The following is a 24085-nucleotide window of genomic DNA, read 5'->3' on the forward strand; positions in this document are numbered from 1 at the left end:
TGAAATTTATCTTAGCACTCATTATAGTACCTGCTTGTAAAATACAAAGTACATCTGCAGCTTCCTCCAAATAGACTGGACTCTCAAATAGCTCAGATGACTTGAAAAAAAATTCTCCACTGGACTCAGATACCTTTAAAAAAAAAGAAAGAAAAAAGAAATGATGAACTCTCTTAATTTCAGGTAATGAATTAGATCCCTTACTACTTTTGTAATTACTTTTTGAGCTTACAGACCATGTCTCTTAATAAGTCATTAATATACTACAGTAGAATATGCAGTACTGGATGAATTTGTACCAATTTAACCACAATTAGTCAAGTCACATTATTATTCCAGACATGCAATATGAGTCTTGATAATTTATATCTATACAAATATTTGGAGACATCTGGAATTAAAGATAAGACAAGCCAAAGAAATGAACTAAGAATGCTACCTACATAAGTTGTAGTTCAAAAAAAAGCTAAAAAACTGTAAACTTAAAGCAGTATAACAGCTATAAATTCATGTTCTAAATGAAGTATGGGAAAAACAAAGAATAAAAATTTAGGTCAACAAAAGTACCAATTAACTTTTCTGAAAATTAGCTATAAATTCATGTTCTAAATGAAGTGTGGGAAAAACAAAGAATAAAAATTTAGGTCATCAAAAGTACCAACCAGCTTTTCTGAAAATTTCCTACAGAAGTTTCATTGCTACATTTCCCACATACTGAAGGGTGCTGAACTGAAAAACCGGAAACCTCTCAGAGGAGGCAGGTTACTTATTTCATTAGAGGCATCAAGTACAGTATTAAGAAAAAGATGTAGGAAAATATTAGTTAAAATTAAAGACTGTCAAGAATTCCCCAGTGGTTCAGTGGTAAGGACTCTGTGCTTTCACTGCTGATGGCCCAGGTTCGATCCCTGGTCAGAACTAAGAGCCTGCAAGCCACATGGTGTGGCCAAAAAAATAAGGAAAATCAAAAATAAAAGAAAAAGAAAAAGAAAAAATTAAAGATTATCAGTATAGTAGAAAAGAGCTGAAGTAAATAACTTTGTAATAGAAAAAAAAATTAAGATTTGTAACACATCTTAAAAACTATCTAGAACTAACTAAATCTGCCCCCCCATCAGTATTTTCTTTGGAAACAGAATTTAAGTTTTTTTGGTCCACAATTGATAAAACTAAACTTTATTTATTATAAATTAACTAACCTTGAGATTCTCAAAGTAAAAAACATTTGCTTCTCAAACTCTGGGCCCAATCTTATATAAGACATCTTAATGTGAAAATCAAATTTAGTTCTCTGTATGGTAACTCCTAACATTCACAAATTTAAAATTCAGAGTTTCAATTAACCATTATCACCCAAAAGTCCATGACCTAAAGTAACCTATGTACACCCGAAACTAATATAACATTGCAAATCTTCAATAAAAATAAATAAATAGGGACTTCCCTGGTGGCACAGTGGTTAAGAATCTGCCTGCCAAGGCAGGGGGATACGGGTTTGAGCCCTGCTCCGGGAAGATCCCACATGCCGCAGAGCAACTAAGCCCGTGTGCCACAACTACTGAGCCTGCGCTCTAGAGCCCCGAGCCACAACTACTGAGCCCACGTGCCTAGAGCCCGTGCTCTGCAGCAAGAGAAACCACCGCAATGAGAAGCCCACACACCGCAGCGAAGAGTAGCCCCCGCTCGCCGCAACTAGAGAAAGCCCGTGCAGCAACGAAGACCCAATGCAACCAAAAATAAATAAATAAAAATAAAATAGAAAGATTTTTTTAATTAAAAAATAAAAGAAAGAAAGAAAGAAAGTAACCTATCATTTTGCTGAGATGAGAGGTTGAATAGCCTTCTTTAGTATACAGGAACAATTCAGTCATCTAGTGAGTGAAGCTAGCCAAATATCCCACGTTCAATTCAGCTTTGATACTCCCCAGTCACCGTTACGTATGAGGTACATAATTCAATCAGTATCTAAAGGAATCTCACACATTTTTTAGGAATCACGTACATATTTCACAACATTTTATGGGAGAAATTATATCCTATAGAGATATTTTCAAATTTTGTCATTTATACAAGTCTTGAGCTATATACCTTTCTAAATATCAAGAAGCCGTTGAATGGACTCCATACAGAAAAAAACCTTATGATAGAGAATGCAGAATATGCATAAATTAGAGAAAATAGTAATTAGAAACAGCCTTTAAAAGCAGGCATTTAACATCCTTTCAAGCCTTTGAAAGGAAGACACTTACATAACAAATAGAAATATGTGTACGAGAGGATGCAACCTGCCTGCCTTCTTGCCTGTTTCTACCTTCTATGTGTAGACATCAAGTCATGCATATTTTGAGCTGTGATTAAAATAGACGCACCTTGTTCATAATTGCCAAAAGTTCACTAAGCACAAGACGCAATCGACGAGGTGAATCACTGTGTTCAAACTCTAAAGTCAGTCCATGCTGCAGCTGTGATACCAGGATGCTCTCTCCACTGCCTCCTCCAAGTTTATGCCTAATAAAGTACAAACGCGTAAAACAATTATGAGAACACTGGCACAGAAATAAAAGCATAAAAATGATCTTTTATAGAAATAATCTACAAAAGAATGTATGAATTCTTTTCATATATTTCATGAATGTATTACTTCTGAAATATTTAGTTTGTCTATTTCAGAGATTCACAACCTGTGTAAAGACTCCATTACAACTGACAGTTAACACCCACTTCCATTAACAACAGTGGCTCACTACTGGATCCACAATGGGGGAGGAAGGACAAAACAAATGTCCAGAATTTGGGGCACTCAGTACAAGCTTAACAAGCCTCCTACAGGACTTCCCTGGAGGTCCAGTGGTTAAGACTCCGCACTTCCACTGCAGGGGGCGGGGGTTCCATCCCTGGTTGGGGAACTAGGATCCCTGGTTGGGGAACTAAGATCCCTGGTCAGGGAACTAAGATCCTGCATGCTGTGTGGCAGAGCCAAAAAAAAAAGTAAAAGCCTCTCAGGAGATTCCAATAAATCCTTCTACTCTAGGGGAACTTACCCTACCCCCTTCCCACTGAGAGTAATTGGCCTAATCAGTTTAGCCTGAGTACAACAGTGTGTAGAGCCAAAGTTCTCAGCACAACATTTTACAATATGGAATTCAAAAGACCCTAGAATTTTAATTATAAATAAAGAATAACTTTAAAAAATGCTCTCCATAGTTCAGATTCCCAATCTTCTCTTTTTTGGAAGAGTGCACTGCAATTAAGAAGCCCTAAAATCTCCAAAAAAGTTTGATTCCCTCTTTTTAAGCAAATCCAAGTAAATACCAATCAATCCACATATTATACAGTATTACATTACCTAAGCTGCTGTTCTTTGCTGGCATCCTGTTCTAAAGCATGAAAGTCCACAGACAACAAAGCAACAATGGAATTGACAGCTTCCACTCCAGAGAGAAGACGAAGGATGAGTTTTTTATCCTGAGCCCAGCTTTGGCTCTGGTCAGCAGGAGCACAAAGTGCCATGCGCACCAAGCAGGGCAGGAGAAGTCTTAATTCTGGATCACTTAAAGATGCCAAACGAACAACATCCACCTTCTGCATTGCCTCAAAAGCAAAAGGACTGACAAACTGAAGGCTTGTACACTCGGTCATTATCACTGTTGATCCTAGCGGTTAAAAAAAAAAGTAGGGGTATAACTCCACATGTATGAGTGCCCCTCTTTTTAAAACCTCTGAAAAATGTGGTTTCTCTTTAACAGGCCCCGATGTTGGCAATATTCCTGGCACAATTAAAGGCTCCCTATGTTTCTACTGCCACCTGGAAAATGAGAAAGAAAACAGAGTATATTAATGTCTCTTTCAGACTTAGGGACCTTCTGTTCTAAGACTCCCACTTTGCAAAGAAGGAATATGAAACCCAGAGAGATTAAGTAACAGGCCCAGAGGAGTATTACTAGTCAGTGGCAAAATCCAAGGCTGAACCCTCATCTACTAAATCCCAGTCCAATACTTTCTCCACTGTACCAGTCCTATGAGTGCCACAATGCAAGTAAAAGAACAGCATAGTTAAGGACGCTCCTCTTTTGTACCTCTTTATTTTCACACGCCTACCCAACATATGTGAAGAACCATTAGGCTTCTCTTTCCCACCCTCCACGAGTCGGTGGAAGCACTGGTAAATCGCCTCACCAGTCAGAAGCTACGACAGATTCAACGCCCTGGAGACGTTAACACTATCCTATATCCCCTGTGTCACTAGTAACAAACAAACAAAAAAAAACAGCTGTGGAGGTGCAATTAGCTGTGGGAGAAAGCTGAGTCCCACTTGGGCACTTCTCTGTCTTCAAGAGCAATCAGAAACAGAAAAAGCAAGTAGCAGGTCGCCAAAGCTATCCCCTTTGAGACCCACAGACTAGCAGAAACGTGGGTAACAGAGGGCTGGGCAGAAACGTTTTGCTTTTAAGCAAAAGGAGCTGGCCTTTTAAGAGGGGCGGGCTGATAGAGCCGAGGCGCCAAGACCTGTGTGCTCATAGGTCTGGCCCCGGGCGTAACGAAAACCAACCAATCCCTCCGGCTGAGAAAAGTCGGGCAGGTTGCGGACATGGACCCCGAAACGCTCTGAGGCCTGAGAAGTGAAAGCTTCATACCTTAAGATCTACCCTCCAACCTCCCGGGACCCCACGGGGATTCGGCGCCCTAGAGGCGGGACTAGAGGCGGGACGCGGTAGAAATCTAGAGCGCGGTCCGAAGTTGGGCCTAGGCGATAATACGGATTCCCCAGCCCTGGCTGTGCCCTGAGTCGACCTGGGCAGCAAAAACCCAGTCGCCGGGACCAATCGGGCCAGCGGTGCGATGGGGGCTGGATGAGGACACCGCACAAAGGCACAGCCCGGACTGAAGGGAGGGGAAAGCGGAGGAGACTGTTTCAACCTGCACACAGCACCTTCATTCATCCCCAGCGTCTGGCTCCCGTCGGCCACCGTACTGGACTGAAAAGAAGGGTGGCTGCGAAAGGAAACCTGTAGACGTCGGCGATGATGCAACGGCGCGCATGGGCGGCTCCACCCCTTCCGCCGCCTCTGTGTGCTCTACCCAACTTCCCCCTGGGAGTTGTAGGATCGTGCAGTTTGCAGTCTCTTTTCCGGAGCATACCAGCTGAATCCCTTTAGATAAATCATTAAGTCCCTCCGAACTGCAGTTTCATCATCACAGGACTCCCGTGGCATTCAAATGACAACGTATGTAAAAGAAATGTTAAAGTTGGGACTTCCCTGGTGGCGCAGTGGTTAAGAATCCGCCTGCCAATGCAGGGGACACGGGTTCGAGCCCTGGTCCGGGAAGATCCCACATGCCGCGGAGCAGCTAAGCCCCGTGCGCCACAACTACTGAGCCTGCGCTCTAGAGCCCGAGAGCCACAACTACTAAAGCCCCCGCGCCTACAGCCTGTGCTCCGCAACAAGAGAAGCCACCGCAATGAGAAGCCGGCGCACGCTGCAACTAGAGAAAGCCCGCGAGAAGCAACGAAGACCCAAGGCAGCCAAAAATAAATAATTTTAAAAAAAAATGTTAAAGTTGCCCCCACTATTCTTTGACCAGAACACTAATAGAACCAGACTGTACACATTTCTTTCCATCTCTGCCTATAGAACTGTGGTGCCCTTTCAGCACCAGTTTTATAATCCTAGGATTTGTTGGTGAATTTAAAAAGTAATCTAATCCCAAGCCTTCTTCTGCTCTCGACCTCAACACACAGTCATAAATTAAACATCTTCATTTCGGGTTCTCAGGAATCATAGATCCTTAGAGGACGATGGATGGAGTTTAAGGAATTCTCTAGAATCCGTGCAAAATTGTGGGTGTTTGACAGTTCTTCTGGAAAGAGGGTCCAAAACTTGCAACAACTTCTCAAAGGAGTTTTGATCACCCAGTAGATTGAGAACTTCTAGTCTCTATATATTTTTATATTATTTCTGGTTCCTGATTCAACCGATGTGTATTTAACACGTTCTATTCAGCAGATACTATGCGAGGAGCTGAAACAAAAATATTTTACAGAGATACAGTACTTCATACTTAATAGTTTCTAAAGCTTTGACAAAGGGATAATCTCTTTAAAAATAAGGTCTGCTTTCAACACGAAAAATCAGGAGAGGAAGAAAAGAACAAATGTGTGTTGCAGTGTTTCTCATTTTTCCACCTGGCCCACAGTAATACATTTCACATTGTGACCCAGAGCACAGATACACATGTATATCCACATTTACATGGAAACAAACGTTTTATGAAATAATACACACATTACATGTTATGTATTCTATTTCACTTCTTCAAATTGCTGATCACTGCACACTAAAATTGATTTCACAATCAATTTCACAATGGGTTACAAACTGTACAACATTGTCACTTTTTTTTTTTTTTAACTTTGGGTTTATTTATTTATTTATTTATTTACGGCTGTGTTGGGTCTTCGTTTCTGTGCGAGGGCTCTCCCCAGCTGCGGCAAGTGGGGGCCATTCTTCATCGCGGTGCGCGGGCCTCTCACTATCCCGGCCTAATTGCGGAGCACAGGCTCCAGACGCGCAGGCTCAGCAATTGTGGCTCACGGGCTCAGCCGCTCCGCGGCACGCGGGATCCCCCCAGACCAGGGCCCGAACCCGTATCCTCTGCATTGGCAGGCAGATTCTCAACCACTGCGCCACCAGGGAAGCCCCATTGTCACTTTTTAAACTGATAATCTATTAAGGACCTACTTACTGAACACTTGCTAGGCACTAGTGCTTTGTATCTGTTATCTGATTTAATTCTCTGAGGTAGGTAATATTATTTCCATTTTACAGTTCTGGGAATCGAGAGTGAGAGGTTAAGCAATTTCATTCTCCCTGGATGATCATTTCACAAGAGTGAAGGGAATTCAAACACTGGTTTGGAGGATGAATGAGAGGAGGAGGTGGATATGAACTAAATGATTTTTAAGATCTTTTCCAATTCTGTTTATGATCCTGTAATCACTAATGGAGATACAACATGTACATCCATCTTGATCTGTAGAAAATAGCAAATCACATCCTACCTGAATGAGATATCTAGAGTGTAATGGTGATGAGTATTGATACTTATCTTCCTCCAAGTACCTTTCTCTTCCAATTTTTATCTCAGTGAATATTTCTAACACCCAGAGTTGCTCAAGCTAGAAACCTGGAAATCATCCTAGACTCCAACCTCTCCCCCTCATATCCACTTAGTCAACAAAAGTCTTTCAAATCTACATTGTAATGTTTGCCAGTGAAATCATTTTTGTAATCATTCTATAGAACTCAGAAATCCTAGTGAAAAAAGATTTATTCATGAGCTTTTGAGCTTTAGATCGGCTTCTTCTGAGGCCTACTCCCTAACTATACTAAAACCAATTTTTAGACTTGGCAGATCAGATGTTTACTTAGGCAGATTCGGTAGCTTCTAGAATGGTACATAATGCTAGAAATTAACCTTTGATTATCAAAGGAGTATCTTACCAAAGGATTATCAAAAGAGTATCTTATATAACTATGGCATACCTTTTTGTTATTAAATGTTTGAGGAAATAATCCCTTTTTAAGACCAATGTGGTACTGAGGCTCATTACCATTTCTCCTCATGAAAAGATATGTTTCATCAATTCTATGATGACTTTTATTCACATTTTAACATCTCTGAAACTGGGACATCTTACAATTAATAGTTGTTAAGTTGTACTTGACAGCATTTTTTTTTTCTTAGTGGTACATAAAATGTTTTGCAATTACTGGTGTCTTAGATTTGATGAAACATGTTGTATAGTTCCTATACTTTAAGTCCTGGATGAAGTGAACATTCACCTCTGACTAGCTTACTTTGATTTATTCTTTCCTACTTTAACTATTTGTCAATCAGACTAGGGGAAGAAAAAAAAAGAGAAACAAAAAAAGAAAAAAACAGTATCTACTGTGTTTCAGGTATACTAGGTGCTTTTATGTAAATTATTGCCCAGTAAATGAGCTTCAACAAATTAGAAGACTTAGGTATTTAAAGGAGCACCAATGTTCTTTGGAAATAGAATCACGGAATTTCAAAAGTAAAGGGATCTCAGGAGATATCTAGCTCCAGTTTTCTCAACATGGAACTCTTTATAATTATCCTCAACAGTGTGTCTATTTTACAAGATTTCTTCAATTGTTTCTGCCTGTCAAGACCTTTTGGGCTCTTCTTTTATACTGGCTATCTGCTTTGGCTAAACGTATCATATCTACATTAATTTTATAGGTAAATTGTTGAGTACAATTGGGTCCAGCCAAGGTTCTGTAGCATAACATTAGAGACATCCCTCCAAGTTGACATAGCTCCACCAATCAAGCCTTTTTGGGTATAATTGTTCAACCAATTATGAATCATCCCAACTACTAAAACACTTCCCTGCTTAGGGATAAAGTTCACTTTCTTTAAGGGGGCACTCAAAAGACAGTTTTTTTGTGGTCTGACTCCTCTCTAGCCTAGACTTCTGCCATGTCCCACCATGGTGTCTCCACTTTAGTCAGTTTGAACTGCCTGTTTCCCAAATCCTTCATGTTATTCGTGGGTCTTCTCCCCTAGTGTTTCTTCTGTGTGGAATGCCTTTTATTCTCTGTATGTAGTAACCCCCAAGTATCCTTCAAGTGTCACCTCTAGGGTTCCCTTGTAAGAAATCCTTTCCTGACAAATCACCTATCTCTTCATTAGACTTAAGTACCCTTCTTCAGTGCTCCCAAGCCACCCTTTGCTTCTTTCCATCGTAGTACTTCATCTATTACCCTGTAATTGTTAGAATTTTTAGTCTGTCCCTCTCACCAGAAAGTAAGTACTTTGAGGGCAGGATTCATATTTATTCCTTTGCCCTTGGCACACAGTATGGCACTTACTATTGGTGTTTTAAATTAATTCAAGCATGAATTATGAAACCTTATTAAATAACCTGCTGAATGTGGATTTCCATGATCGGTTTATCAAAGCTGTAAAAATAAAATATGAGCTTGATTTCAGCTATTCCCTCTTGTATATGCACTGTATTGTCATTCATACCACTTTAGAGGGCTTATCAAACTGTTGATACAAATATGTTTCTCAGTAGACTGAGGGCTTAAGGTCAAAGGTTTGTATCTCATTACTAGGGTAGATAATCAATTTGTTTATTGAACGAATAGTGCTTTATCCTGGCTTCTGATGATCTTGTTCCTAGAGTCAAGTAAATTTGTTAGTAGTTTCTAGGGCATAAGTTTTTTTAACTTTAAAAACTGGGCAAGTTGTACATTTCCACTCTTCCAGAACCCTTCATTTTTACAGTGTTTCTGAATTCATATCTGCAAGTTTTTTCAGCACTCAGGATGTAATTCGTTTGGGTGTGGAGACTTGAGACTCCTTTAAATCAGTTAACTGTCTCAGATTTTAACTCCATCATGTTATTTTACATTTTAGAGCCTGAAGACCCTTCAAGCTGATATCTTTTTAGTGGGGGTAGTTTGGGACAGAAGGGAGATAAAGCTTGAGTACTAAATACTTTACTCTGTATCTTTTCCATCCTTGCTCTTGCTAGAAACATATTTGTTGTTGCCATTAAGCATCTTTTTTCTCTTGCCAGCCTTAGTTCATTCTGGATTTGACTCTTCTAGAGAACATAGGTATTATATTAATCATCCCTCACATTTCTATTTTAAAAATTTCAAAGTGTTTTTTGCAGCTTCCTTGGAGGTTCACGAAGCTGGTTAGGAAGATATGGTTACGGTTGAGTTCATGTACAAATGAGCAAATTGAGACTTCGAGTGGTTCAATGATTTGTCTGAAGTCACAAGCAAGAAGGTGGCAAAACTAGGAGTACAAGAATCCTAATCCAGTGATGCTAAACTATTTCTAATGTGAAAAAAGTTCCAAGTAATTAAAATTTTATAATTTCATTTAAATTATTTGCAAAACTCACACTAAAGCTAAGTTCTGTAATTTCTGGTATGTTACAAGAAGTCTATACGAAAAATATTACAGTGCCTTACTACATGCTAAGTGCTGCATTGGAACTGTATGCAAAATAGACCAAATTTCTGCCCTCATGGAGTCATTTGGTAGCAGAGGCAATCAATTATAAACTGCAAAAAACACTATGAAGTCCCCATATAGTGTGTTACAATAAGAATATATAACAATAAAAGTATATAACAATAAAAGTATATAACAAGGGACCCTGATCTGAGGCAAGGGTATACGTGGTAATTAGGGGGAGGCCTTAAGGCAAGAATAACCGTGGGACTTTCAAAGAACTCAAATGCCTAGGAGGCTAGGAGAACACAGGAGAAAGGCCCATTCTGGGGCTTGTGGAGAAGTAGGCAGAGGACAGATCATCTAAGACTTTTGGTATCTATCTTTAGAGCAAGAAGCAGCCATAAAGGGTTTTAAGCTACCAAGTAAAGAACATACTGAAAGTAGAGAGATGAAGTTAGGAGGATATTGCAGTGGTCCGCCCAGATAAGGTTCTTTTACCTAATCACCTTTATAGCATTGCATAGTGCTAATTTAGGCTAAGGTCAGGCCAATAGAGATAGAAATGGACATATATGATAGTAAATACAGAAGACCAACAGTTTTTGATGACTGGTTACAAGGAAGAGTTTGTGGTTTGCACAACTGAATGGATGGTAGTGCCATTCACAGTGACAAGGAACACTATTAAGGACCGGGTGGTTTTTGTGGAAGAAGATTGTTGATTTTAGTTAAAAGTAGATTTACTCAAGAAAAAAAAAAAGCAGAATCAAGACAAACTCAGGCATTCTGAATGCAAGCCTATAAGACACTACATGGTTTGGGGACTGTTGAAATGTATCACTAAGATTTTTTTTTCTCTGTAGTAGGGAGTGGCAAAGTAAGGAAGTTTTTAAAACATCAACCTTTTACCTTCACAAAAGGTCATTCCTGAAACAGTTCTGGTGGGTCGCTCTGAAAGAAAAAAAAAACACCTCAAACAATATTAAGCATGATTTCTGGTTATAGCTATAGGACCCTGAGAATGAGGGTTCTTTAGTTTTCAGTCCAGGATTGATGTCTTCTAGCGTATACACAGGAAGATATTGGAAACTGTACAATTAGTATCAGTATAGATGACTCAGGAATACTTTCACAACAGTTAAATTTATCTTTTACCATGAGCCGAAACCACAGACTCTCTTCCTTTCTCTTTTGTTTTTGCTTACGTGAACCCTTCAAATAACCCAGTGTGCCCTTTGGACTTTTATACTCTTAACTATATGTTCTTGGGGTCATGGGGAATGGACTTATCTGAACTAGTTGTTAGTAGAGCAATACACCCTGAATATCTTGTTAAGCAAAGCCTGAACATTTCATTTAACGTGCCCGAGAATGGTTTCCATTAAATGCCCGTTTCCCTAGAAACTAACATTTCTTTTTTTTTTTTTTTTTTTCCTCTGGGTATATGCCCAGTAGTGGGATTGCTGGGTCATATGGTAATTCTATTTTTAGTTTTTTAAGGAACCTCCATACTGTTCTCCATAGTGGCTGTATCAATTTACATTCCCACCAACAGTGCAAGAGGGTCCCCTTTTCTCCACACCCTCTCCAGCACTTGTTGTTTGTAGATTTTCTGATGATGCCCATTCTAACAGGAGTGAGGTGATACCTCATTGTAGTTTTGATTTGCATTTCTCTAATAATTAGTGATGTTGAGCATCTTTTCACGTGCTTCGTGGCCGTCTGTATGTCTTCTTTGGAGAAATGTCTATTTAGGTCTTCTGCCCATTTTTGGATTGGGGTGTTTGTTTCTTTGATATTGAGCTGAATGAGCTGTTTATATATTTTGGAGATTAATCCTCTGTCCGTTGATTCCTTTGCAAATATTTTCTCCCATTCTGAGGGTTGTCTTTTCGTCTTGTTTATGGTTTCCTTTGCTATGCAAAAGCTTTGAAGTTTCATTAGGTCCCACTTGTTTATTTTTGTTTTTATTTCCATTACTCTAGGAGGTGGATCAAAAAAGATCTTGCTGTGATTTATGTCAAAGAGTGTTCTTCCTATGTTTTCCTCTAAGAGTTCTATAGTGTCCAGTCTTATATTTAGGTCTCTAATCCATTTTGAGTTTATTTTTGTGTATGGTGTTAGGGAGTATTCTAATTTCATTCTTTTACATGTAGCTGTCCAGTTTTCCCAGCACCACTTATTGAAGAGACTGTCTTTTCTCCATTGTATATCTTTGCCTCCTTTGTCATAGATTAGTAGACCATAGGTGCGTGGGTTAATCTCTGGGCTATCTTGTTCCATTGATCTATGTTTCTGTTTTTGTGCCAGTACCATATTGTCTTGATTACTGTAGCTTTGTAGTATAGTCTGAAGTCAGGGAGTCTGATTCCTCCAGCTCCATTTTTTTGCCTCAAGACTGCTTTGGCTATTCGGGGTCTTTTGTGTCTCCATACAAATTTTAAGATGATTTGTTCTAGCTCCATAAAAAATGCCATTGGTAATTTGATAGGGATTGCATTGAATCTGTAGATTGCTTTGGGTAGTATACTCATTTTCACAATGTTGATTCTTCCAATCCAAGAACATGGTATATCTCTCCATCTGTTGGTATCATCTTTAATTTCTTTCATCAGTGTCTTATAGTTTTCTGCATACAGGTCTTTTGTCTCCCTAGGTAGGTTTATTCCTAGGTATTTTATTCTTTTTGTTGCAATGGTAAATGGGAGTGTTTCCATAATTTCTCTTTCAGATTTTTCATCATTAGTGTATAGGAATGCAAGAGATTTCTGTGCATTAATTTTGTAACCTGCAACTTTACCATATTCATTAATTAGCTCTAGCAGTTTTCTGGTGGCAGTTTTAGGATTCTCTATGTATAGTATCATGTCATCCGCAAACAGTGACAGTTTTACTTCTTCTTTTCCAATTTGTATTCCTTTTATTTCTTTTTATTCTCTGATTGCTGTGGCTAAGACTTCCAGAACTATGTTGAATAATAGTGGTGAGAGTGGACATCCTTGTCTCGTTCCTTATCTTAGAGGAAATGCTTTCAGTTTTTCACCATTGAGAATGATGTTTGCTGTGGGTTTGTCATATATGGCCTTTATTATGTTGAGGTAGGTTCCCTCTATGCCCACTTTCTAGAGAGTTTTTATCATAAATGGGTGTTGAGAAACTAACATTTCAAAGGTTATTTACTACAAATAGTTTGAATAGAGCTCAAACAGCATTTCTAACTTTATCCTGAAGTAGATGTTCTGCCTCGAGACTTCTTAAAATCCTACAATGACCCTATAGCTCCAAATATTTAATAATTCTGTAGTAACAATTTTGTCTCGGGCATATTTTGATAATAAAATTAAACAGAAAAAAATTTGTTAGAACATGTTGTAATTTTGATTCTAGAATTGTGGTAAATGTATATTTGTACCTTTAGTAATAAGCTGATATTATTTCAAGTCACCTCATCCAGTTCATTAGCAAATACATACAGGTATACCTCGGAAATATTGTGGGTTTGGTTTCAGGCCACTGCAGTAAAGCAAATATAATGAAGCAAGTCACATGAAATTTTTGGTTTCCCAGTGCATGTAAAAAGTTATGTTTACACTATACTGTAGTCTATTAAGTGTGCAACAGTATTATGTCTAAAAAAGCAATGTACATACAATTTAAAAATACATTATTGCTAAAAAATACTATCATCTGAGCCTATAGTACCAGTAACATCAAAGATCATTGATCATCATAAGAAATATAATAATAAAGTTAAAAATATTATGAGAATTACCAAAATGTGACACCGAGACACAAAGTGAGAAAATGTTGCTAGAAAAATGGCACTGATAGACTTAACGCAGGGTGCCACAAACCTTCAATTTGTAAAAAACCCATTATCTGCCAAGTACAATAAAGCGAAGTGCAGTAAAATGAGATACGCCTGTACACCTATGTAAATAATGTGCTACTGATATCAAGAGGCCAAGGTCACTTGCATGTGCAATATATTCCTTGTAGAACATTTCAAAATGTTCACCATATTCCACGATTTTACCTCTCAATCTGTAGTTCTTAATTCATATGGAGAACTTGACAGAAGTTCTGCAAGAAAAGATTCCCAGGGATTCACTACCATCTTGAGCTTTCAAGTCTTAGATTTTGCCATGATGTAGCACAGTGGGTCACAATGTAAAAAGCATATTTGCCTAAGGTAGGGAACATGTCTGTCTCTAAGCAGCTTGAATTCTTAACAAATATTGAAGAAAAAATATCATTTCCTTCAGTAAGTCACTCAAAATAGGATTTTTCAGAGATTGGTTTTCAATACTTAAAACCACAAACAGTAAAGAAAGGGTGGATGTAGTTGGGCAACAAGTGAGTACCCCTCCCCCCAAAAGCTTGATTTGCAGTTATTTTTATTTATTTTAAATTATTTATTTATTTGGCTGCACTGGGTCTTAGTTGCTGCACATAGGATCTATTTTTTTTAGTTGCAGCATGCAGGATCTAGTTCCCTCACCAGGGATCGAACCAGGGCCCCCTGCATTGGGAGCATGGAGTCTTAACCACTGGACCACCATGGAAGTCCCTGCAGTTATTTTTAGTTATACATAAAGTTAAATTGTTTTAAAAGTTAGAAAAAAAATCAGAGGTAATATAAACCATAAGACAAAAAAATTTAAAATAAAAGTTCCAACAACATACAGGATTCTTTGTTTTTACTTCTGCTGTCAGAAACGATTTTAAAATGACCACAACAGTTTTGGGATCTGTCCTTACTCAGCTTAAGTTTGGACAAAAATATTTTAAACAGCAGCTTACAAAAAATGCGCAGAGCTATCTTCAGTGTTCATATGTGAACAACACTTTTCTGGGAGTTCCCTGGCAGTCCAGTGGTTAGGACTCCGTGCTTTCACTGCCAAAAGCCCAGGTTCAATCCCTGGTCCGGGAACTAAGATCCCCCAAGCTGTACGGCACAGCCAAAAAAAAAAAAAACCCACTTTTCTTATGTTTCAAAAACATCTGTGTGATTTAAAAAAATAGGACAGAACTAAGCTTTAAATATTTGAAGGTAACTTGTTTAGACTAGAAAACTGGTATCAAACCGATCAGCCTAAAAGGAATTAATACGTAGGTACATATACAATTTTCCTGTATATTATACACCGAGGTATGATTAAAATCTTTAAAAAAATAAAATACTTCAGACAAAGAAGTTGAAACTCCATCAGTTTTTAGGTTGTCCCTTTTCATTTATAAGTGACATAAAAATACTACTACTCTTTACACAAATTTAAGACAAATATTTTCAACAGAATGAGACACCACAATGAAGGCTTCATGAATAATTTATTCCATTTGAAGTTTTTTTTTGTTTTTGTTTTTTTTAAAAAGTATAAACCTTTTCATTTCCTCAATCACAATTTGTACAACTCAGTGTTATGGCATTCGGCAGCAATAGTGTTTGTTCCTTCTTCTTTTTTTGTCGCGTTAAAGAAAAAAAAAAGCAATTGGACCATATTAAATCTCACTGCTAAACAACAACTTTAAAACGCCCCTTCATAAAGTGACCAAGCTATTTTGAGAGAGTTGATGCTGACACGTCCAGTAATGACATTACAATTTGTAGTTTGAACTCAGTAACTTTAAGGTCCACAAATCCAGTTTACTTTGAAAACTAAAGCTATTTTAAAACTTCATGAATACATCAACCTGAGGAGTATTTTAGGTCCCAAATCCAGTTTTTAAATTAATACTCCACAAAAAAAGAAAACATATATATAAAAATTTAAACACAGTTCTGGGCCCATTAAAACACCAAGAAAAATCGAAAGGTTAAGATTTCTAGCAGATTTTTTTGAGGGGTGGGGGGGAAACCAAAAAAAAAAAATGTATGTCAAAAACATTTTTCCTTAATTTAGACAAACTAAACTCTTAAGAGGAAACCCAGACCAAAACATCACTCATGCAACATTAAATGTATTAATAGACTGATATGCGATGCCATAGTGGATGAATAGCAAATTATATGATGCAACAGCATTTAAAAACTTCCTTTTAATGTATTCAATTTGAACATTTTAAATAATGCAACATAGTACTTTGATATTACAGTATTAACATAGTGCTTGATTAAAGATCTGCAAATCTTTGTAGTAACACATTAAGTTAAAAAATTACCTCAGAAGGTAAATATGAAGACGAAAGGAGAATATTTTAATACAGTCATCTGTGCCATACTGACAATTGAGTACGAATACAGCTGAGGATAGTTGACTAAGTAGTAAGAGCTTAATTTTAGTGGTTTAAGAAAAGTTAGAAAGATTTAAAAATTACAGCTACTTTAAAATTTAAGGATTACATATAAGTACACTTGGTGGCCTTCTGGCCAAACAATAAGGTGTACAGAAATTTATTCATACAGTGTTAATTCACAGTCCTGATAACTGAATGGCTTGCATAAGAAAGGTATGGCTAGATGTTTCTCACTGGCTGGAAGCAGACATTATATAACTAATCTTTTAAAATGCCAAAATATTCAACTCCCACCCTGCTTTGTAATGGATAACTGCACAAAAAACAGACATTAGCACTGTAACAAAGAAGTCAAGGTGTTGGTGATCAATTGGTATAAAGTATATTACTTTGCTTACCTATTTAAACAAAACAAAACTACCCATACTTGTCTGTGACAGTACATCAGTAGTCAGATCCATCATCCTGCATGAAAGGCTTAATTTATTTTTTTTTCCTGAAACAAATCTCCTGACCTTTTCTAATGGCTATTTAATAATTTTCTATTTGAGTGTGAATTTATATATGAAGGGCAGAAAAAAAATCTTATCAGTAAATCCTGTGTATTTGGGAACTATTCCCTGATTCCCAGATAAAAAGGAATTGTATAATGGATTCCTTCCTTATGGCTCCATATAAAAGAAACTATCAGGGAGTAATTTTTTAAAAATCTGTTTTCAAACTGAGGTGTGGTTACTATAGGCTAGTGATTTAAACAATTGAGAATACAGCTTTTATTGTAAGAGTCACTATTGAGTTAATAAAATATATAAAAAAGGATACTGTTTTAATAGAAATTCCAAATAAGCATCTTTCCCCTCAAATCTCAGACAAGTTTTTTTTTAAAGTACAGAAAAAAACATGCCAACATAATCTGTAGTGTGTTAGCATAATTTAAGAACAAATGCAGAGATGTGATCTTTAAATTTTAACTTCAAAATATGCTGACCATTGGGATTGCATTATAATTTTGAAGAAATGATCAAAAACCTCTGTCACCAATTGTTTTTTTCTATAGGAAAAACAAGACTTGCTAATGTTTCGATATACATAATTTGAAGAAATTATATTGTTCATAAGAAAGTGATATTTAAGCTAAGCATATAGTATTTACAAAACAAGTTTCAGTTAAAAAAACAAACAAACAAAAGCCAACCAAAAAACAACAAAACATACCAAATTACAGTTTTGTAAATACAATCAATTTTGTCCTTGTAGAGAATTAGTGAACATACAAATTCAAAATTTAGCTAGACTGCTTCCAAGAAAGACAGGTAGACTTGGCGACTGTGAATTCAAGTCAGCGACACAGGCAGGAGGCTAACTTGGACTCTCTTGTGAGCAGCACTGTAGAAAGGATTTTTTAAGGGGATAAAGCCTGCATAGAAGCAGTTATCTTGGCATGTGCAAACAAGAAGAGGGAAAGCTGTATTGAAGGAAGGGGTGAATTAAAGTCCCTAAAATTCAAGTCCCTTCTTTAGGGAGGTGAGAACCTCCTTGGCATATGCCCTGCCTTAATCTGAGCTGTGTTACAGGAAAGTACAGACTCTGGTGTTTGGGACTGCCATCTCCAAACCAAGAAAATTAAATAAATAAAAAGGCAAAAGGAAACAGGTTAAGTTTAGAAAATGGTTCTTTAACTAGTGGAATAGTCTGAATACCAGAATTCACTGAGGATCTATTTACACCACAGTTTGATTGCACTCACACATCCATACGTATGCATACTCTCACACACATTCCCAATCTTTAATTAAAAAAAAAAAAAAAAGAAGTCAATCAAGAGTGACTGCTCTTAAAATAATTTGTAAAATGCCTAGAGCTGGGCTAAATTTCAACCTTATAGCAGATCCTGAAGATAATTTTCATAAGTAATAATATTCCCATGCCTAGATGTGCCACTGTTAAAACAACAACAAAAAATGTAAGCATGTAACATTAAACACCAAAATTAGTTTAAGCATTCAGTAGCAAATGTTTTTCTTGTAAAACTAAGTTTCTTTCACTGGAAATGGCCTGAAATATTAGTCATAGCCCTAAACCATAGTACAAAATATAACTGAAGAATTCTCATTTTATTCTAAGTTAAACCACCTAACAATATCACTTGTATATTGCCATCATGTTATTCTGTAAAGGTGTGACTGATATATAAAATGTTGTAAGACCCGGTACCTTTTCAATTTATAAACACAGTGAACTTCATTACTGTACATGTACTCTGCAACTACAGCTTAGCTGTAAATCCTCCACACACAATGGTATGGACATTATTCCCCCTCTATCCCCATTAAACTGTACATCAAGACAATACAAATTTACTGTCCCACCCACCCCCTTACAAAAAAATAATACTCTAAAAGCAACCCTACTGCAACTTTTTAATTAAGACGATTACATATATTTTAGACCAATTGCTTTAAAGCAAGAAGGCAGTATAAACCTTCTAGGAAAATTTTTATAAAAGAGGTTAAGAAATATAAGACAATTTATACATTTAAAAACTTACAATAAATAAGAGATGCAGGCATTTTGAATACTAGATACTATAATCCAATACAAGAACATCTTGATGTTCTGAAGCCATATGTTGAAATTCATTGTTCCTCATGTTTCCTTCTCCATGCTTTTAATATTCATTTAACATGACTGGGTACTATGGCTCATTACTTTTCACAAATACTGTGACTGGAAAAAAAAAGGTTAATTTTGCTACGAAAATGTTATAATACGCTTTGTATGATCAGTCATCATCCTAAAGAGTTCAGTATAGTCAATGAAAAATAACAGGGTTATCGCCCATACCCCCAAGTCAAAACAATATTTGTTGAAGTAATAAGAATTAGACCCCATCACAAATGACTTTCACTGAGAAGATAATTGTAACTTAATCTTGCAGCGAAATATCTTTTTCCCTTGTTCTTTTCTTGCACAGTTCCATCAAATGAAGATCACAGCATATTCATGATAAAGTTATATAACTGATTCAGCACCACAAAATGAATTGGGAGACATGAGCGTCTGTCCTGGATTGCAGGGTCACAGGTTAGCCAGGAGAGTGCATTGTACTGTTCCAAAACAAACCTGAAAAGCAAGTAAACTATATAAGTCATGTATTTATTTGTGCTTTAAATTCTGGAAGCAATTTCCAATGATGGCATCTAAGATTCAAAGTCAATTTAAAGAAAAAAGTGTAAGGTATGAAACAGAGAGTCATGGGGAGACTAAAGAGAACTGATTTTCATTAAAATTGTTCTCAAAAATAGATTACAGGGCTTCCCTGGTGGCGCAAGTGTTGAGAATCTGCCTGCCAATGCAGGGCACACGGGTTCGGGCCCTGGTCTGGGAAGATCCCATGTGCCACGGAGCAGCTGGGCCCGTGAGCCACAATTACTGAGCCTGCGCGTCTGAAGCCTGTGCTCCGCAACAAGAGAGGCCGCGATAGTGAGAGGCCCGCGCACCGCGATGAAGAGTGGCCCACGCTTGCCACACAACTAGAGAAAGCCCTCACACAGAAACAAAGACCCAACACAGCCAAGAATAAACAAAAATACTTAAAAAAAAAAAGTAGATTACACGTGTTAGAAAGAAAAGCACTCACTCTGAATGACATATAATTCATCTAGCAATCCAAGGGTGCACAACTGTAAACTACCGCCAAAAATGAGAAAAATACATAAGGATCAACATTGTATTCTTGCAAAGTTGTTATGGAGAACTCTTAATGGTAAAAAGAGCTGTACCTGAGGACATCTGAAGTCTGATTTGAGTCAAGTGGGTGGGAGTGTTTACTGTGAAGCAGCTCGTCAGATTGCACTGAAGGCACGTGGAGGTGCAAAGAGGCCTAAAAAATAACAGGTAATCAGTCAGCCAAATGGAAAAAAGTCTGTTGGTTTTACCTTATTCTCGCAAGGTCTCTTCCTTGATGAAATACATTTTAGATCTGTGTAATGAATGGGAGCCACTATAAACATGTTCGACCTTCTTCTTTAATTCATTACGTAAGTAATTTTTAAGTGCGTAACTCAAAACTTTTTCAGCTTTATTGTTTTTGAGACCGCATAATAATCCTGAAAAAAGGATCTCTAATTATTTGCTAAGTGTAACCTGCCTAGATGTGTAAAGTAAATGTTTAAGAAAGCACAAAATTGATAAACCTGAGTAGTCTCTAGGTTACATAGTTTATGCAAATTAACCTAGGTCTAGCACTGAAAAAAGTAATAGAAGTAAGCATATGCAAATATTTTACTTATAAAGCAATAAATCTTAAGCAGAGCTACCTCTGGTGGAATTGTGAGCACAGATGCATTCTTTTGCCCACTCAATTTCATAATGGAGGCTTAATAACAACTGGCACACCCATTTAGGTATGGCAATGAAGAGTGAAAGAAAGGAACGTGGTACTCTTTTCACATGTCAGTTCCTCGACCAGGGATGAATGAAACCCGAGCCCCCTGCACTGGAAGTGCACAGTCCTAACCACTGGACCACCAGGGAAGTCCCTGTAGAAACTCTTGACAGGTCTCATTCTGTATACTACTGTAAGAGGTACTATTTTATATTTAGGTGTTCTCTCCTCTACAATTGTAATATACGTATAAAATCTTGTTGTATATTCAGAAATATAACCAAAAATATGTTTCAACTGCCCATAAACTCTTGATTTGAGTTATAAGCAAAAGTCTCTCATGTGGCAGATCACTACAAATAAATGAATGTAATTAGTAACAGTGCTCTAATTTCAATGATAAAAAGATTTTTTAATCATCTAGGTAACAACCTATTTTTTTCCCAAGCCAAGAGAAACATACCAGATGGTTTTATTTGCCTATGGTATAGAAATAAAATGGGATGTATGAAAACAAAAGGTGAACAAAATTATGGTAAGTTATGCCTTACCTGATAATTCAGACCAGACCAGAAGTCCTAATCTTGTTACACTGTATCTGAGGGTGAATGCCCACTTTACACTATCCTCTCTGCAAATATTGAGTAGAAAAGAATCTGGATAGTCCCTTGGACTTTTTGTGAAGTGGTGTTTCTTAAAAATATGTTCTGTGAAACACTATTAATAGGTGTTACACAACACTTTTCCTGTGTATTAAAGTAAGTTTGGGAAATGGTAGGTAAACAATGTTATTTGCTGCTGTTTTTCAGAGCTTTTAATGTGTATTCTAACAACAAAAGGGGGGTGGGAAAAAAAAAAGGGGGGGGTGGGGGCAGAAAGCACATGTAGCACTTCCGAAAGGACCAAAGAACCCTTTGTTTTGTAGAAACTCCAAGGATTACTATGATGCAGAAACCCCCTTGGGAATATGTTCTTGTAATGAGATCTGTATAGACCACTGCACAAAGAATAGACTGGTAGGGGAAGAAAAGTCATATGCTAAAACTATTACCTTGGCCGACACTAACTATATTACCTCACTAGTAGTCAATTCAGATCAACAGCTCTTGTATTCTTCATGAATGTGCCACAGAAATTCATTGCTTAACCACAAATGTCACTGACTCAATGGTATGTGAGCCAAGGGAATCAAGATTTAATAGCAACAGGCTTAAAAGACAGCAGCAAGCCTATTGGTTAAAGTACCCACTAAAATATAACCCTAAAAAACTAAAGCATACTATTCAATTTTTACCCTACAAATAAAAATCAGCTGGCAAGCAGTTCAGTTAGCATGATTTATGGACTATATCAGTCAACTTCTGGTGGGTTTATATAAGTGAAATCAGATCTAAATCTGTTATTTTGGAATAGTAGAAGAAGCAGCAGGAACAAACTCTAGATAGGGCTTTCACATCTCGTTTTACCATTTTATGATTTATCTCAACCTTGTTATATCACTTGCTAATGAATTTGTTTCGATAAAATAAGTCACTATGGGTCTGAGAATCTCATTACTTGAAAACCACTCAATAGTTTTAAAAGCAATTTACACAAAGCTAGAAAACTTTTTTAAGGAGGTAGTAAATGGATCTAAATATCAAATATTTTTACAAAGATTATGAAACCTTTAATTCCCAAAATAATGAGGCATAATAGGAGTGCAGAATGACATAATTCAAAGAATAACACTATATAATCATGAAAAGATCTGGGTTTTAATCTTGAGTCTACTACCAATTTATGATTGGACAAATGAGTTTTCCTGAACTTTTAATATGCTCACCGAGAAAATGAAGACGTTAGATTAAGGGTAATATAAGGTTTCTCCCAGCTCTAAACGTCTATACGTGCAGCTGAAAATAACTAAGAGTAAGGGTCCCAGAAATTCGATTTAAAGTTATTTAAAGGTTTAAACTTAATATGAATTTAAGAATTACAGTTGTTTCATAATTAGATTCATAATTCTCTCTGTAATCTTGTCTAGAGAGTCGTATATGGCAATGCATTTAAGACCTCAGGTAAAAGCTACAAGAGTTCAAAAAGCCACTTCTGTTTCTTAGGACTTAAGCCGTCGATTAGCATTACTTAGGAATTGGCAAAAAAAAAAAAAAGCAATACCTTAAGAAAAAGGGGACACTGATATTGTGCTTGAGGACATGCTGACCAGAACCAGTCAGGTAACGGACCCGCTTTGGCAGTTGATACAAAGTAACCAAGGGCCAATGGTTGCTGAAGAATATTAGTTACTTCATCATGAGATTCTGTTGAAAGTAGCCGATCAGTACCCTGACCCTTAAAAAGACAAAATTAAAACTGTGTTAGTTCATTTGATATAGCTAGCACTAGCTATAAATACAGAATGGTTTATGGCAATCAGTCTCATTATTTTATTATTTCAATTTAAAAAATACTGAAGGATATTTTAGAAAGTCAATTGCTATGTATCATAATTCGCATTAAATAATGAGTTTTAAGAGTTGCATGAGGAAATGAATATACCAACTATTTAACAAGTTTGTATTATTATGTCAAGCCCGTGTTCAGTGTGTGTGTATATAAACCTTTGCATCTGACTGAAGAATACAGAATATTCAATGAACTTTCTAACTTATTTCCTAATACGCCCTCAACTAATTCCTGACCATCACACCCCAACCCAAAAGGTGGATTAAATTTAGCTTTGTTTATCTAGCACTACCTATAAAATGCAGTCAATAATGTTTTGGAAAGAAATATGGCAACATGAAGAGACAACTATTAAGTGATGCTCATATCCTTTAGATTAGTCAATGCATTCTTTGGTATTTATTTTAAGGAAACATAAAAAGAAGAAAAATGATATACATGGAAATGCTCATTGCCATTATTACCTAAAACAGAAAAAAATAAAAGACTTAAATGTCCAACGTTTGGGGAATGATATAACAAATTATGGTAAAGCAACAATGTAACATAAAAAAGCTGCTAAGGGAATTCCCTGGCGGTCCAGTGGTTAGGACTCCATGCTTCCACTGCAGGGGTACACGCGTTTGATCCCTGGTCGGGGAACTATAAAAAGCTTATACTTTTTGAAAGCTGCAACATGTGAAAGGAAGGTAATTTGCTAAAAGCAAAAATGGTTTCTGGGAATTCCCTGGAGGTCCAGTGATTAGGACCCCGCACTTTCACTGCCGAGGGCGCGGGTTCAATCCTGGTCTGGGAACTAAGATCTCGCAAGCTGCACAGAGCAGCCAAAAAAAAGATAAAACTGATTTTAGTAAAGAGGTATGATTATTGGTGCTTTTCCTTATATATTTTTTCTTTTTTTCCCGTAATCTCATTTCTTTCCAGTTAAAAAAGAAAAAGGAGGAAAGGATGCAAGGTAAGGTTGGACAAAGATGCCTTTTTATTTTAAACTTACGTACATTACAA

General features: G+C 37.0%; 2 protein-coding genes across 7 annotated transcripts in view; both read right to left on the reverse strand.

The window, feature by feature from the left end:
- The window catches only part of INTS2 (integrator complex subunit 2), a 54988-nt gene extending 49915 nt beyond the window's left edge, over positions 1 to 5073 (reverse strand). The window contains exons 1-4 of one of the 5 annotated variants that reach the window (XM_057535972.1): positions 4918 to 5073; positions 3347 to 3653; positions 2370 to 2508; positions 31 to 133 (exon numbers count right to left, since the gene is read on the reverse strand). In XM_057535972.1, the coding sequence (XP_057391955.1) occupies positions 31 to 133; positions 2370 to 2508; positions 3347 to 3653; positions 4918 to 4936 (568 nt within the window). In that variant the 5' untranslated portion in view covers positions 4937 to 5073. Of the gene's footprint in view, positions 1 to 30; positions 134 to 2369; positions 2509 to 3346; positions 3806 to 4917 lie in introns of all 5 variants that reach the window. The other 4 variants (XM_057535971.1, XM_007190273.2, XM_057535970.1 and 1 more) reach the window with 4 other exon arrangements.
- A 10256-nt stretch (positions 5074 to 15329) lies between these two features.
- Positions 15330 to 24085, reverse strand: part of MED13 (mediator complex subunit 13) — a 97739-nt gene continuing 88983 nt past the window's right edge. For both annotated transcript variants that reach the window (XM_007190276.2, XM_057535550.1), the window contains exons 28-30: positions 22793 to 22966; positions 20028 to 20128; positions 15330 to 19368 (exon numbers count right to left, since the gene is read on the reverse strand). In XM_007190276.2, coding sequence (XP_007190338.2) covers positions 19236 to 19368; positions 20028 to 20128; positions 22793 to 22966 — 408 coding nt within the window. In that variant the 3' untranslated portion in view covers positions 15330 to 19235. The remainder of the gene's footprint in view (positions 19369 to 20027; positions 20129 to 22792; positions 22967 to 24085) is intronic.

Source organism: Balaenoptera acutorostrata, chromosome 20, assembly GCF_949987535.1.
Source record: "Balaenoptera acutorostrata chromosome 20, mBalAcu1.1, whole genome shotgun sequence".
NCBI lineage: Eukaryota > Metazoa > Chordata > Mammalia > Artiodactyla > Balaenopteridae > Balaenoptera > Balaenoptera acutorostrata.